Below are 14,478 nucleotides of genomic sequence, written 5' to 3'. Positions count from 1 at the left end.
TCACGGTGAGTAAAAGTTCTCGGATACGAGATATCAAATTATTTCCCTGGCATAGTAATACTATTACATTCTACATGCGTCGAAAACCGTACTTTTTATGTTTCAAGCACAAGTTTTGACGCACTGAGCATGTAATAGTACATTACGTCCTTGTTTGGAGTTTATTTTGCCGAGACGGAGGTTTCCCAGCTAACAATTTGCCCCACAAAATGTTCGTTTACTGTGCATTTGCACATTTAAAGTGCCTTAGGATAAGTTTTTGTAATCTGTGTTTTTCTTGTTCTACACGACCCTAAGCGCTTTCAAAGATAATACATGAGGTATTAGGCCTGTTCATTTTTGAGAAATAGTCTCAAATACATCTGGCATGGTGTCTATTTGGTCCGGAAGGCTAAAATATTGGACCCGTATTTTTTTTTAGAATTTTAAAAAATAGTTTAGATCTGGGGAGCGAAGCATTTGTTCAAATGTACGAAAGCGTTGGTTAGAAGAGAGGAGAATGATGGTGTATATCTTTTTTACTCTTGGCAATTTTGTAGCGCATTTGTGCGCAAAAATTTTCGTTTTTTGATGATTTCTCTGAACCAAAATATTTTTTTGAAAAAGTAAAACCATTAAAGTATGCAAAAATGTGTTCCTTTTAAGAGAAAAATTGGTTTGTGGATGATAACTTATTCCACTTTGAGAAACCTTTGCAAATGTGTAAATTTATGTGTTTTGCAAAGGTTTCTCCAAATGGGTTAAGCTATCTACCACAAACCAATTTTTCCCTTAAAAGTACCACATTTTTGCATGCTTTAATGGTTTCACTTTTTCAAAAAAACAGAATTATGAGTTCCTATGAACTCTGGTGTGAAACCAACAAATTTTTAATTTACATTAAGTGAAACTCTACTAGACATCAAAATCTGAAGTGAAAGCATTTTTGCTCATGTTGTCTACAGCTGGGCTTGAACTAGCAACCTCTGGTTTATAAATCCAGCGCCTATCCAACTCGACCAACGAGACGAGCAAAAATGAAGTCATTTCAGATGTTTATGTGCCACATTTAACGTTAACCACTAATGCCAACAATATTCATGTCATTACTAGCTCACAGGCTCGCATGAATATTGTTTGCCACACATCAGTAACTACGCTGATCAATCCAATACACTTCGTTCTCCATTCGTATTTTACACGATTATAGTCGGCATCAGTTCGATGTCATCGTATAGTGTGGATTTTACGACAATGGCCAACTAAGGCCATTGTTTGGAGAAAAAAAGATTTTTGTTCAGAGAAATCATCAAAAAACCAATATTTTTGCGCACAAATGTAGGCTAGAAAATTACCAAGAGGTGAGCGCTCTTAAGTCGAAGCTGTCAAGACAGAACATACAGAACTACATAAATACCGAACGATTTAAATGCAAAGTGATCATATTCTGTTTTTAATTGATCAATTAGTTTTGGTGTTTCTATCATAAATTCTTAGATTTTAGAGTTTAGTTAGGCTCTACTTTACACATATCGATTAGTTTTTTTTCTTCTTAGTTTTTAGTGTGTTCATCCAAAGGCGACTATCGCCGATAGTATCGTAATTCTTTTCAGATGTATGTAACTAACTCAACTTCCTATAATCGCTTCGGTATTTTGTCCACTAACTCATATTGTTTTATCCTTCCGTTAATTATTAGGTATTTTGTATTAGGCATATCAAACCCAACCCAACCAATGAACTCGATTTGTAGAATAAATTTCGCGCACTAAAAACTAAGAAATATATGTGTAAAGTAGTAGGGTACGGACCCCAGTATTCGGCATAGTTTAGAATATCGGCCACAACAATGGGTTTCATTGGGTTTCATTGTTCTAAACAATAGATGGCCGATATTCTAAACTATGCCGAATACTGGGGTCCGTACCCTAACTAAACTCTACAATCACGTAATGTGTAAGAATTTATAAAACAAACACCAAAACTAATTGATCAATTAAAAACAGAACATGACTTGTTTCACTTTGCATTTAAATCGTTCGGTATTTATGTAGTTGGTACAATAAGTAAACAAATGTGTATGTTCTCTCTCGAATGAAATCGATAACTGCGACTAAATTGAATGAGAGGGAGCCAATCCGTACCTAATGTATTAGCTTTGAAAGGGCTGTGAGTCGTGTGGAACAAGAAAAACTGGTAAGCCACGCAGAAAATAGAAACTTATCTTGAGCTACGTTTAAAATGTACATTTATTGGGATTTTGTTATCTGGTTTCGTGGCAAAAAAAACGAATCTCCAAACAATTACGTAAGGTATTTTACTTGTGAAGCCCTGCGAAAATGAAAATTATCGCAACTGTCAACGGTGTGCACCTTGCGAAAATTTCATTTTACAGCACTAAAATCTATTATACATAACACGGGAAAAAATGAAATGTCTCATTTTCGTTTAGTAACCTCTTGTCATATGTAATAGTTATTTGCCTAACACATGCTAAAATGCTTTCGCCTCCGGCTCGAGCTGGAAACCTCTCATTCGCTTAAAAAAACCTTTTTGACATAACATTAAAAACATCGTTTTTCCCAAATGACGTGGAAAATAAGCGACGAATTGATTTCTCTTCTACAATTCAGCCTGCCAATTAGGTGTTTAACAGCAGAAAGGCAAATTGATTTTCCTTCTCTACAAGTTAGCCTGACAATTAGTCATGATTTTGTGAAAGACGTTGTGTTGCCATCGGGAAGAATCGAAAAATGTAGGAAATTTCAGTAATTTCCTCACTACGCAACGACACCCTCAAAATGAATTTCTGATTTTTCACTGGGTAAACAAACGACTATTTCATGCGTGCAGTGTGATTAACCTTAACCCAATTTAATTGAGTTTTGTTGAACTGTCACTTTATTTATTTTCCTTTTCAAAAATAATATGACGAATTGATGTTTTTGTTTCGTGGAAAAAAGTCCAGTTTTCGTGTGACGTTTCGGCATCGCCTCGGATCAACAATCACACGAAAACGTGACTTTTCACTTTTATCCAGCAGAGAAATGATAAGTTGGTACGCCTGTGGCATGGAAAAAATTGGTATGTAATTCTCTTCCATACCATACACAATTTTTAACCTCAGATTCCTTCTATCTCGCCACAGGCATACCAACTTATCATTTCTCTGTTATCCAGAGTTTTGTAATATGGTTTTTACATGCTGTGATTTCCCAAACCTCTTGTTTTCTCTAGTCATGTAATATGTCATTTTTGACCCTCGGAAAATCAAAGTCCTGTAAATTTCTTTTTAGAACGATATCTGAACTTTATTTGAAATTATATTTTCTCTAAGTTATTTTTACATAAAATACTGAATCAGTATTACTGATTCTAACCCTTCTAAGTGATATCGATCCACAAAGGACTTGAGAATAAAAGATTTATTTTATAAAATTATTTGACACAAACTGAATTTAGAACACACAACGAAATGTAAATTAACACGACGACGCGACAACACTCTTCACCGTTCCGATTGTACTATTAATCTGATCGTAGAAACGGTTCTTCGTAACGTCGAAAAAGAGGTCATAAATTCATATTTTAATGGGATCTTTTTGTCTGGTGAAGGTTAAAATGACGTCTCTATGAAAAATACTCATTAATTGATGTCTTTATGAGCTTCTTAATTATTGTTCGAAGCTTTTAAATTAATAAGTTTATGCGCATTTTTGTCACATTAAAAATTCTAGATCTACATATACAAGTGATCATTATTGTGAACCGAATTCTTTGTTTCATGATCTCGTTTCAACTGGAATTTATAAGATGAATCAATATTATTCAACTATTTGACGACTATTTGCACCCGGGTGCAAATAGCGTCTTCCTCTACCAATATCCGCTGACAAAGCATTCTCACAATGCTGATGAAAGTTTTAGTCGCAAAGATGTGCATCTAATCATAATCATGTGTTGAATGAATTAGTTTTGGAGATTGAAAGCTCACAGGCTGACATGATTGAAGGCTGACATGGTTGGTACAAAATTCATTAAGCTACCTCAACTGAACAAAAGATTTTTAAACATAAATAAAAACATTGATTGCAACAATACTAGACTCTCGCCTACAAAATCAAGCCAAAGCCAAATTCACACCATTACGGCTTGCCTCGTATCTACTGGACAATAATATACTTATCCAATGAATTCCCACACATGTATGTCCAGTCCATAGCCAGTCGTGGCAGTTAATAACGGACAAAAAACATCCATTTAGACTATTGGGGCCAAGGGCTATCGAGGCATATACACAAAGAGTCACTAAAAAACAAGGCATCAGAACAGTCGGAGCGTTTGCTGCGACTTAGCCCCGTACGACCCGTAATCCTATTTCGTCCGTAACCATAATAAGTCCGTAGCCCTAATACGCCCGTAACCCTAATACGTCTACAACCCTCTAATGCGTCTGTTACCAAAATGCAAGTCAAGTTGGGCATGGTCAAATTTACTGAAACTGTTCATTTTTAAAATTGCGCACAGCGCAATTACGAAAGCCCGTACGAAGTACCTCTCAAATAAAACCAACAATTTACGACATTATTTTAGAAACCCAACATTTTTTGACAACTTTCCATTGGGTATTCAATTACCTCTCAAATAAAACAAAAACTAGCAAAATCGGTTGAGATTTACTCGATTTATGTGCAAAAAACACTTAGGGCCGAGTAGCGGCCTTAGTCCAAGGGCCCAAATTTGAAACTTTTTTCGCGACGTTCTTTTCGGTATTCAATTATCTCTCAAACGAAACAAAAACTAGCAAAATCGGATGAGATTTACTCGATTTATGTGCAAAAAACACTTAGGGCCGCGTAGCGGCCTTAGTCCAAGGGCCCAAATTTGAAACTTTTCTCGCTGTTCTTTTCGGTATTCAATTACCTTCCATAAAAAACTAAATCTAGCAAAATCGGATGATATTTACTCGATTTATGTGCAAAAAACACTTAGGGCCGAGTACCGACCTTTGAGCCCTCCCAACAAGCCTACGTTGCATCTTACCCAAAAACAATGTTCAGCAACTTTGTTCTACTCGTCAATACCTTTCATTTGATATATCACAAGCAGCTATTGCGTGCGTATTTCGGTCGATATCGTCGAAAGACTGAAAAACACCTATAGGGCCCTAGCTCTGGAAGGGCCGACCCTACCATGCCCATTTTCGAACTTGACCTTACTTTTGTCGATACCAATCAGGGAAAAAAAGAATTTTGAAAAAAGGTTGTGATTTACTCAAGCTTGAGGGGTCACAGACGGACGGACGGACGGACATTTTTAGCCCCGTACGAAGTACTGGGGGCTTATAAGATTAATATGCCGTTTGTAACACGTCGAATTGGAAGCAGACAGTAAGGGCAAAGCATTTGGTTATGTTCATCTTATCTCCGTCCGTCCGTCTGTGACCCTTCTAGCTTGAGTAAATTACAATCTTTTTTCAAAATTCTTTTTTCCCCCGATTGGTATCGACAAATGTAAGGTCAAGTTCGAAAATGGGCATGGTAGGGTCGGCCCTTCCAGAGCTAGGGCCCTATAGGTGTTTTTCAGTCTTTCGACGATATCTACCGAAATACGCACGCAATGGCTGCTTGTGATATATCAAATGAAAGGTATTGACGAGTAGAACAAAGTTGCTGAACATTGTTTTTGGGTAAGATGCAAAGTGGGCTTGTTGGGAGGGCTCAAAGGTCGTTACTCGGCCCTAAGTGTTTTTTGCACATAAATCGAGTAAATCTCATCCGATTTTGCTAGATTTAGTTTTTTATGGAAGGTAATTGAATACCGAAAAGAACGTGGCAAAAAAAGTTTCAAATTTGGGCCCTTGGACTAAGGCCGATACTCGGCCCTAAGTGTTTTTTGCACATAAATCGAGTAAATCTCATCCGATTTTGCTAGATTTAGTTTTTTATGGAAGGTAATTGAATACCGAAAAGAACGTGTCGAAAAAAGTTTCAAATTTGGGCCCTTGGACTAAGGCCGATACTCGGCCCTAAGTGTTTTTTGCACATAAATCGAGTAAATCTCATCCGATTTTGCTAGATTTAGTTTTTTATGGAAGGTAATTGAATACCGAAAAGAACGTGGCGAAAAAAGTTTCAAATTTGGGCCCTTGGACTAAGGCCGATACTCGGCCCTAAGTGTTTTTTGCACATAAATCGAGTAAATCTCATCCGATTTTGCTAGATTTAGTTTTTTATGGAAGGGAATTGAATATCGAAAATAACGTGGCAAAAAAAGTTTCAAATTTGGGCCCTTGGACTAAGGCCGCCACTCGGCCCTAAGTGTTTTTTGCACATAAATCGAGTAAATCTCATCCGATTTTGCTAGATTTATTTTTTTAGGGAAGGTAATTGAATACCGAAAAGAACGTGGCGAAAAAAGTTTCAAATTTGGGCCCTTGGACTAAGGCCGATACTCGGCCCTAAGTGTTTTTTGCACATAAATCGAGTAAATCTCATCCGATTTTGCTAGTTTTTGTTTCATTTGAGAGATAATTGAATACCGAATGGAATAAAGGCAAAAAATTTTGGGTTTCTAAAATAATATCGTAAATTGTTGGTTTTATTTAAGAGGTACTTCGTACGGGCTTTCGTAATTGCGCTATGCGCAATTTTAAAAATGAACACTTTCAGTAAATTTGACCATGCCCAACTTGACTTGCATTTTGGTAACAGACGCATTAAAGGGTTGTAGACGTATTAGGGTTCCGGGCGTATTATGGTTACGGACGAAATAGGATTACGGGTCGTACGGGGCTAAGTCGCAGCAAACGCTCCGACTGTTCTGATGCCTTGTTTTTATTGCGGATTCGTAGTCTATGAACATAACCAAATGCTTTGCCCTTACTGTCTGCTTCCAATTCGACGTGTTACAAACGGCATATTAATCTTATAAGCCCCCAGTACTTCGTACGGGGCTAATTACATCGACGGAGTCCTAGCCCACTTTCAAAAATATGAGAAAATCTAATCGCCCAAAACCACTTACTTGGAGGTGTGACGCAAGTCCTGTCGGTGTAGGTGACGCTTACAGATTCTACACGCAAAAAGGTATGCGTCACAAATGGCAGGTGATGAGGAAAGTACGCGAAAGTTTTATCAACAAATATCTTACCAGAAAAATTTTAGAAAGAAAATTATAATAAAACATAGCTAACGCCGACCCGTACGAAACACCTATTCGTATCAAAAGCCTTTAATGTGAAACTCTTCATTTCTCTTACTTCATTTTCTTCTCTGCTGAAAAACTATTCTCCCTTTAAAATCACTTACATTATCCACTCTTTGCCTTGTTATCATATACAACTAAATTGCCGGAGGCAATATAGACAGCCCCGTACGAAGACAAATTTCATAAATTCCTATTTAAACAGCTATATACCGCTATATTTAACTATATTTCACTATAAATAAACATTTCACAGATAAATATATGCTATTATATAGCTCTATATGCCTGTATATAGCTCAATATAGCTGTATATAGGTATATATAGATGTCCGTATATGGAATCCCTGAAACCCCACACACATAACAAATTATTTCCATGTTAACAGAAACTCTCTAAGTATCATTTTTCCCAAGATATTTCTATTTTACTAAAATCCAATATGGCCGCCGGCAGCCATTTTGTTAGGAGACCGGAAATAGTACCGACGCTTTACATTCGTTAATACCTTTCAAACAAAAAAAAATTCATGAAATTCGGTCAGAATTTACTCGAGATATTGTCAAAATACACCACGTTCACTGTACTTCCGAGTAGCCAGATAAGAGCTCACTCCAAGAGACCTAGCTCACGCTCCGGAGAACATAATTTCATAAATTTTTTTTCCCTGATTGGTACGGTCAATACCTATCTAATAAAGCTAAAACAGACGAAATATGTTCAAATGTGGCCGACCTACAAGCAAAAACTGCTTGCCGCCCTGTGCCTGTTCCACACCAAGGGGTCTAACTCACGAGTCGGTCATCCGATTTCCATAAACTTTTTTTTTGTCGATCGGTATTGTAAATACCTTTTATTTGACGTATCACTTACAAGTTTAACGTTTAAATGTCCGGAGATATCTTCGAAAAACCGTAAAGCACTTATTGGGCCACAGCTCGGGAGGGGTCGATCCAAAATCACTCATCTTCGAACTTAGCCTGTCTTTTGACATTACCAAACGGGAAAAAAAAGAATTTTCAAAATCGGATGCGTTTTACTCAAGTTATCGTGCAGACAGACGGACAGACGGACAGACGGACAGACGGACATTTTTTTTTTCGCGGATTTGGCATCTCTAGACAACCACAATAGGTTTCCCCTTACTCAGGGAGTCCAATTCGACGTGTTACAAACGTATGCGTAAACCCATAAGACCCCAGTACTTCGTACGGGTCTAAAAAGTTTGCGTCACAAGTGGCAGATGTTATTAGTAATTAGAATTGCGCCCTTAACATACCCTTAAAATTTCAGCCAAATCCGCCGGTAAATTCAAAAGTTTCAGTTAACAGAGTGACAAAGTGACAAAGGTTGGTAAATTTCATCAATTTCAAAATGTATGAAAATGAATTTCTTCATACAAATATCTGCAAATTTCCAAGTTTTGAAATTTAATATCTCGGCCAAATTTTAACCTTATGAGGCGTGTGATAGCTCGTTGAACTCGTATGGACGCCCAGATTCCGAATAAAATACTTTGGGGGTAGAAGGAGCAGAGGGGGAAAAGTCGAAAAGTTCGTGTATATGTTGTTCCTCAGTCCTGCGGAATTTTTTTTTGTCAAATTTTTCAGTGTGAACGGACTTGCGTCACGGCCCTTCACTAACGTAGGTCCATGATAAAGTATGGGAGCTATGGATCTTTTGAAAGCTTGATATTAAGAATCCTTCGATTCCACATTGAAATACTTTTGGCTGGGGATACTCTCTCCCCGTCAATTCACTTTTATTGATCGAATGTACGATTCTCACTGAGCCATTTTCGATATATTTTTCAACCAACACTGGGAGATCCACTGTTTCAATCACACTCTTGTTTATGATTTCAACGAGTGTTTTAAAGCCATAATTCTCATCACTTTACACTTTCATAAAAGAGGTCAACACACTTCATGTTGGTCCCCAACAAACACGATACCGTACAAATTCTGATACCAATTGACTTAGTCCATGGCCATGTTATCCAGAACCAGAAATGATCCTTCTAAGGTACTTAGCCACTTGAGAAGTAGGTAGATTCATTCGCTTTGCGCTATTTCAATGGCGATCTTGATCATGATTTCTTTGAGTTTTTCTAAGTAATAATTCTCAACACTTGAATTTTTCTGGGAAAAATGCAGTACTAGTGCTTCGAGTGCCTTTACAACAAAACTGAGGTGAGTGTAGAAATTTTTTCTCACGATTCGTTTAACATGTCCATGCATAAGGCTGTGACTAGTAGTCTCCTTATATTGAGATTGTTTGTTGAGGCGTTAGATGTGTAGATGATGAAAGACCGAAAGTCTTGTGTCATAATACACATCGTGAGCCTAATAAAGTTCTTTGCACCGAGATTCATACAACGTTTTATGCCACAGAGGCGTCTAAAGTTTGCAAATTGCGAACATTATCGATTAAGTGGGAACACAAGCTGAGCTTCTGATTAAGGAGAGTCCACAGTTGTTTGAGCTTTGACTAATTTCTCTTAACAAGGGTTAGGGTATGTTTCCGCAGTGTTTTGCAAGTAAAAACGAGATGTTTTTTTTTTGTAAATTTATAATTTATTATTAAATAATAATTAAATATGTTCACACATCTATTAAACGATCTTTTCAGTTTTGTTTTGTTTTTAACATAAATAAATAAAATAATTCGATTCGTAACTTAGGCGAAAATAATTCCTTACAAGGCCGTCTTTTTCACTGGCTTTTCTGGATTTTTTTTGGGCTGATTTTGTTTTACGTGTCTTATTCTTTCAGTTTCGCTCGTCCAAGGATGTTGTTTGGAAACGATGATGATGGTAATAAAAAAATTGTGTTGTTAAAGATGGTAAGTTTTGTGAAAAAAATGGAATCAATGTCGAAAATATTCTTGCTAGTAAATTGTCGTTCGAATTAATTATATTTGTTTCTGCTGGTTTGCTTTTTTTTATAAAATTAAATACACATTTTGAAATAGTTTTTCACTTCTTTTTTTTGGTATTTTCTTTGTAAAATAAATTTAAAATAAAAAGATGTGTGATTCGTAAAGAGCAAAAAATTTAAATAAAAAAAAAGAATTTTTAAAATGATTTTTTTCATTATTGCATGGAGTAAGTTTGAGTTGCTTTTCACTGACATTGTTTTGTTGTTCTTTTTGTTTGTAAAATGACAGGCGACATGTAATAAGTAGATATTTTTTTTTTTAGTTTTTTTTGTCATATAATAAAAAATATGTTTTTTGATTTTTTCTTCATTTTTTTCTTTTCTTTCTTTTGTTAAATTAAAATTAAAAATAAAGTTTTTTAAATGTGTGTGTGACGTGGGACTGCGTATTATATTCACATAAAATATTCCTCGTTGCTGTTTTTATTTTCCCCGCCTAGCGTAAAAGTTGGTAAGATGGTTGATAAATTTTTTTTGTTTTGTTTTTGGTTTGATGATTTACATTTAGTTTTAAAAATTAAGTAAATTTAATTAAAGAAATCATTGTCTCCGCCAAGGTCGAATCTAGGTGGGAAAGAGAGTCCATCGAGTTGTGGTCGCACTGGCGGTCGGGGCTGAAAATTGTTGATGAATAAAATGGTAAGTTTTTTGATAAAAAAATAAAAATATTTTTTTTAACATTAACGTAAAGGACATGCTGTGCGGTTCAAGTGTAGTTTGTGTAATCATTTTTTAGAGAAAGAGAAATTTTCAATTCAATGTTTCGTTTTTATTGGGGAGGCAGGTTTATTGAGAAGTGCACGCGAGTGCAATGAAAAATTAACAAACATTCAACATAGAGACGATGACCCAATTGTGGAACGTCAGCAGAAGAATTCTTTCTGGAAATATTTTTTTTTCGTCAGAAGAGTTTTCCGAGCATTTTAGAAATCTGATTCTAATGCCAGTGATGTCAGTTTCCTATATAGGGCAATGATCAACTTTCTCTACAATGCTTCCATCGATTATATTTGAATTGAAGAAAAAAGTGCTTGCGATTGAGCAGAAAGGACATTCAATAATTGCAGCTGTCTCTCGCCATTTTAACGTTTCTTAAAACGCTAAATTCAATCCAAACTTCTAAGAGCCAGGTTTTTGTAAAAACAATTGTGGTAACAGCACCGGTAGTTCTTGAAGCGTTTCGCGATAGTAAATTGTAAAAAATGAAATTTCTAAAGATTCACAAAAGTTCCTAGAAAATCTTAAAATCACTAAAGTTCCGAAAATTGTTAAATTTACAGATTCAAGAATTTTTGGTAATTTTATAGAGGTTTTAGGAATTAAACTCCTACAAATACACCCCGATCTGCTGTCATTTTCGTTACAATTCACTAATTGCATCCATTGGTCATTATATATGGTTCGACTTAATGTTACTCTACTTCAGGTGCATTTTATTCCACATTTGGGTACTTGACTCTACATGAAATGACTGCGCTATTAATTTTGAGTGAAGGACGAGGACGTATTATATAATGTTCATGAAGTGTATAATACGACATTCGTGATTGTTTAAACATAACAAGTTCTAAATTTCAACTAAATATATCAACAATAACCCAAAAAATCAAATAAAAATTATTAATAAAATAAGTAAAAAAACGGTGACGAATTGAACATTATATGGGGGAGGGGGAGCAGCGTTGAATAACTTACAAATGTTACGAAAATTTATATTAATCCAGCGCACACTTTCGGCCCTTTGTCGACTGCTGGATAATTAAAATAGTTTGTTTTATAGGTCGGACATGGTAGCGTTCAATTGTATGATTTTTTTGATTGATCTAAATTGCCTAATGACTTGGTTTTCTTTTTTTTACACATATACAACTATACTACACAGCATTTTTGAGTTTTAGTGAATCTGGAGACGATATAAATAATGTTTTGATCAGATTAATCATCGCATGATCGACAAAATATATATTTTGATGGCATTATGAACACAATTTCAATGTCATTTTATGTGTGATCGATGAAAACAATTACTTCGACAAATAAAACGAAATTGAAATGAAATATTCAAATGGACAAAAAGAAAAGATTGGAATCAATTTGAACTTACTGTTGGGCTTCCTCCACGTGCTACTGATCCTCCACGTCCCTTCGCACGGAATTTGCTAATGGCTTGTTCAGCTAGGTCGGCACGTTCTTCAGATTCTTCCAATTCTTGTTGAGCTTTGCGGAATTTGGCCAAGTTGAGGGCAGCAATTTCTTCGGCTTCTTCGATTTGCCTCTTGTATGTCTTGATCTTTTGTTGTAATTTGTCTACGAGGTCTTGCATACGTTCGTGGTTCTTGCGATCTTCTTCCGATTGGAAGCTCAATTCCTTAATGCGGCGTTCTGATTTACGGAGATTCTTCTGGGCATCGGCGTGTCTTCTTTGTTCACCGTCCAATTCGTTTTCGAGTTCACGGACGCGTTGTTCCAATTTCTGGATGGCCTTCTTGCCACCTTTAAGTGCGTTGGCTTCGGCTTCATCCAAGCGGACTTGGAGTTCCTTGATTTGTTGTTCGAGGGCCTTTCGGAGTTTCTCTTGTGTTTGGGCATGGTCTTGTTCAGCGCGGAGTTCATCGGCAAGACGGGCAGCATCAACCATGGCTTTCTTGGCCTTTTCTTCGGAATTCTTGGCTTCGTTCAATAGTTCGTCCAAATCGGAGTGCAATGTTTGGAGTTCGGATTCCAATTTCCTCTTGGCAGCGGCAATGGAAGCGTTTTGGGCAGAAACTTCATTAAGTTGTTCATGAGCATCTCCCAATTCTTGTTCGGCTTGTCTTCGGCCGCGGTCAGCTTGTTCAAGAAGAGTACGGGATTCTTCAAGTTCGTTCTGGAGGGCGTTAGCACGACGTTCTGAGATTCCGAGTTGTTCACGGGCATCATCACGAGCGCGTTGTTCTTCTTCAAGGGCGGTTTGAACGTCCTTAAGTTGTTGTTGGTATCGCTTGATGTTCTTTTGGGCCTCAGCATTAGCCTACGGAAAAATATTTGTTTTAGTTAAATGTCAACACTTGTACCAATGTCGAGAGATCTCACCTTGTTGGCATGGTCCAAAGCAATTTCAAGCTCATTGATGTCAGCTTCCAACTTCTTCTTCATGCGAAGAGCCTCAGCCTTACCCTTGGCTTCAGCTTCGAGTGATGCTTGCATGGAGTCGAGGGCACGTTGGTGGTTCTTGCGTGTGTTTTCGAATTCTTCTTCCTTCTCTTGGATGCGACGGTCAATTTCTTGACGTACTTGAGACAATTCAAGTTGTGCACGTAATACTTTGTTTTCTTCTTGTTCAAGAGCTGCTTCGGCTTCTTCAAGAGCGGCTTGAAGTTCGTCCTTTTCAGCTTCCAAACGTTTGCGTGCCTTCTCGATTTCGTGAATGTTGCGGCCACCTTCACCGATTTGGTCGAGGAGATCCTTGACTTCATCAGCAAGATTCTTGTTTTCACGGCGGACAGCTTCAAGTTGTTCTTGTCCTTCTTCGTAGGCTCCCTTAAGACGGAACAATTCAGTGGAATAGTTGCGGCATTCCTTTTGTGATGCATCGAGCTCGGCAGCCAAATCATCAACCTTGAGTTTCCATTCTCCAATGATCTTGTCGAATGCCTTCTGTTTCTTCTCAGCGGCATTGGCAATAGCATGGGCACGGTCGACTTCGAGTTGCAAGTCTTCAACTTCAGTCGACAAGCGTTGCTTGGTCTTTTCGAGGGCAACGACCTTCTGGCCGAGAGATTCAATTGTTTCTTCGGCTTCAGCCAAACGGGCTTGCAACTTCCTCTTGGCTTCTTCAAGTTCTTCCGAGCGGGCAACACCGTCAGATTCGTACTTGGAGCGCCATACTTGGGATTCAGCGTTGGCCTTGCTGAGTTGACGTTGAAGGTCGGCTTTACCTTCAGCTTCTTCTTCAACTTGTTCACGGAGGTTGTCCAAGTCGTGTTCCAAGTTGCGGAATTTGCCCAGGAGTGTGGCACGTTCGCGAGATTCCTCATCGGCCAAACGTTTTGTATCTTCGAGTTGTGTGGTGAGAGAAATCTTGATCTTGGAGAGTTGAGAAACTTGGGACTCGGCTTCTTCGAGTTGACGAAGGAGATCGGAGTTTTCGATGGAGAGTTTCTTCTTGCCAGCATCGAAGTCGTTGAGGGTTCGGTTGGTTTCGTCCAATTTGCCTTGCACTTCGTTGAGTGTGTGTTGAAGTTGCTTGGCGATCTTTTCTTGGGCGGCCTATAGCATTTTGTCGAACGATTAGTCAACTATTTTACATTTTGGTGGTTTTATGGTTAAATTGATTAATTTCACTAGTCAGTGTGTGACCATGTTTCAAAATTC

General features: G+C 37.5%; 1 protein-coding gene across 50 annotated transcripts in view; it reads right to left on the bottom strand.

Annotated features, from left to right (window-relative positions):
* Nucleotides 1–10,602: 10,602 nt before the first annotated feature.
* The window catches only part of LOC119078658 (myosin heavy chain, muscle), a 33,002-nt gene continuing 29,126 nt past the window's right edge, over nt 10,603–14,478 (bottom strand). For 46 of the 50 annotated variants that reach the window (XM_037186273.1, XM_037186259.1, XM_037186289.1 and 43 more), the window contains 3 exons: nt 13,198–14,373; nt 12,230–13,135; nt 10,603–10,739 (listed from right to left, as the gene is read on the bottom strand). In XM_037186273.1, coding sequence (XP_037042168.1) covers nt 10,653–10,739; nt 12,230–13,135; nt 13,198–14,373 — 2,169 coding nt within the window. In that variant the 3' untranslated portion in view covers nt 10,603–10,652. Of the gene's footprint in view, nt 10,740–11,820; nt 12,029–12,229; nt 13,136–13,197; nt 14,374–14,478 lie in introns of all 50 variants that reach the window. The other 4 variants (XR_005088041.1, XR_005088040.1, XM_037186307.1 and 1 more) reach the window with 2 other exon arrangements.

This window comes from Bradysia coprophila, unplaced genomic scaffold, assembly GCF_014529535.1.
Source record: "Bradysia coprophila strain Holo2 unplaced genomic scaffold, BU_Bcop_v1 contig_297, whole genome shotgun sequence".
In the NCBI taxonomy this organism is placed as follows: Eukaryota; Metazoa; Arthropoda; class Insecta; order Diptera; family Sciaridae; genus Bradysia; species Bradysia coprophila.
Note: the sequence above shows the minus strand (reverse complement) of the source record. Positions and strands in the feature narration are given on the sequence as shown.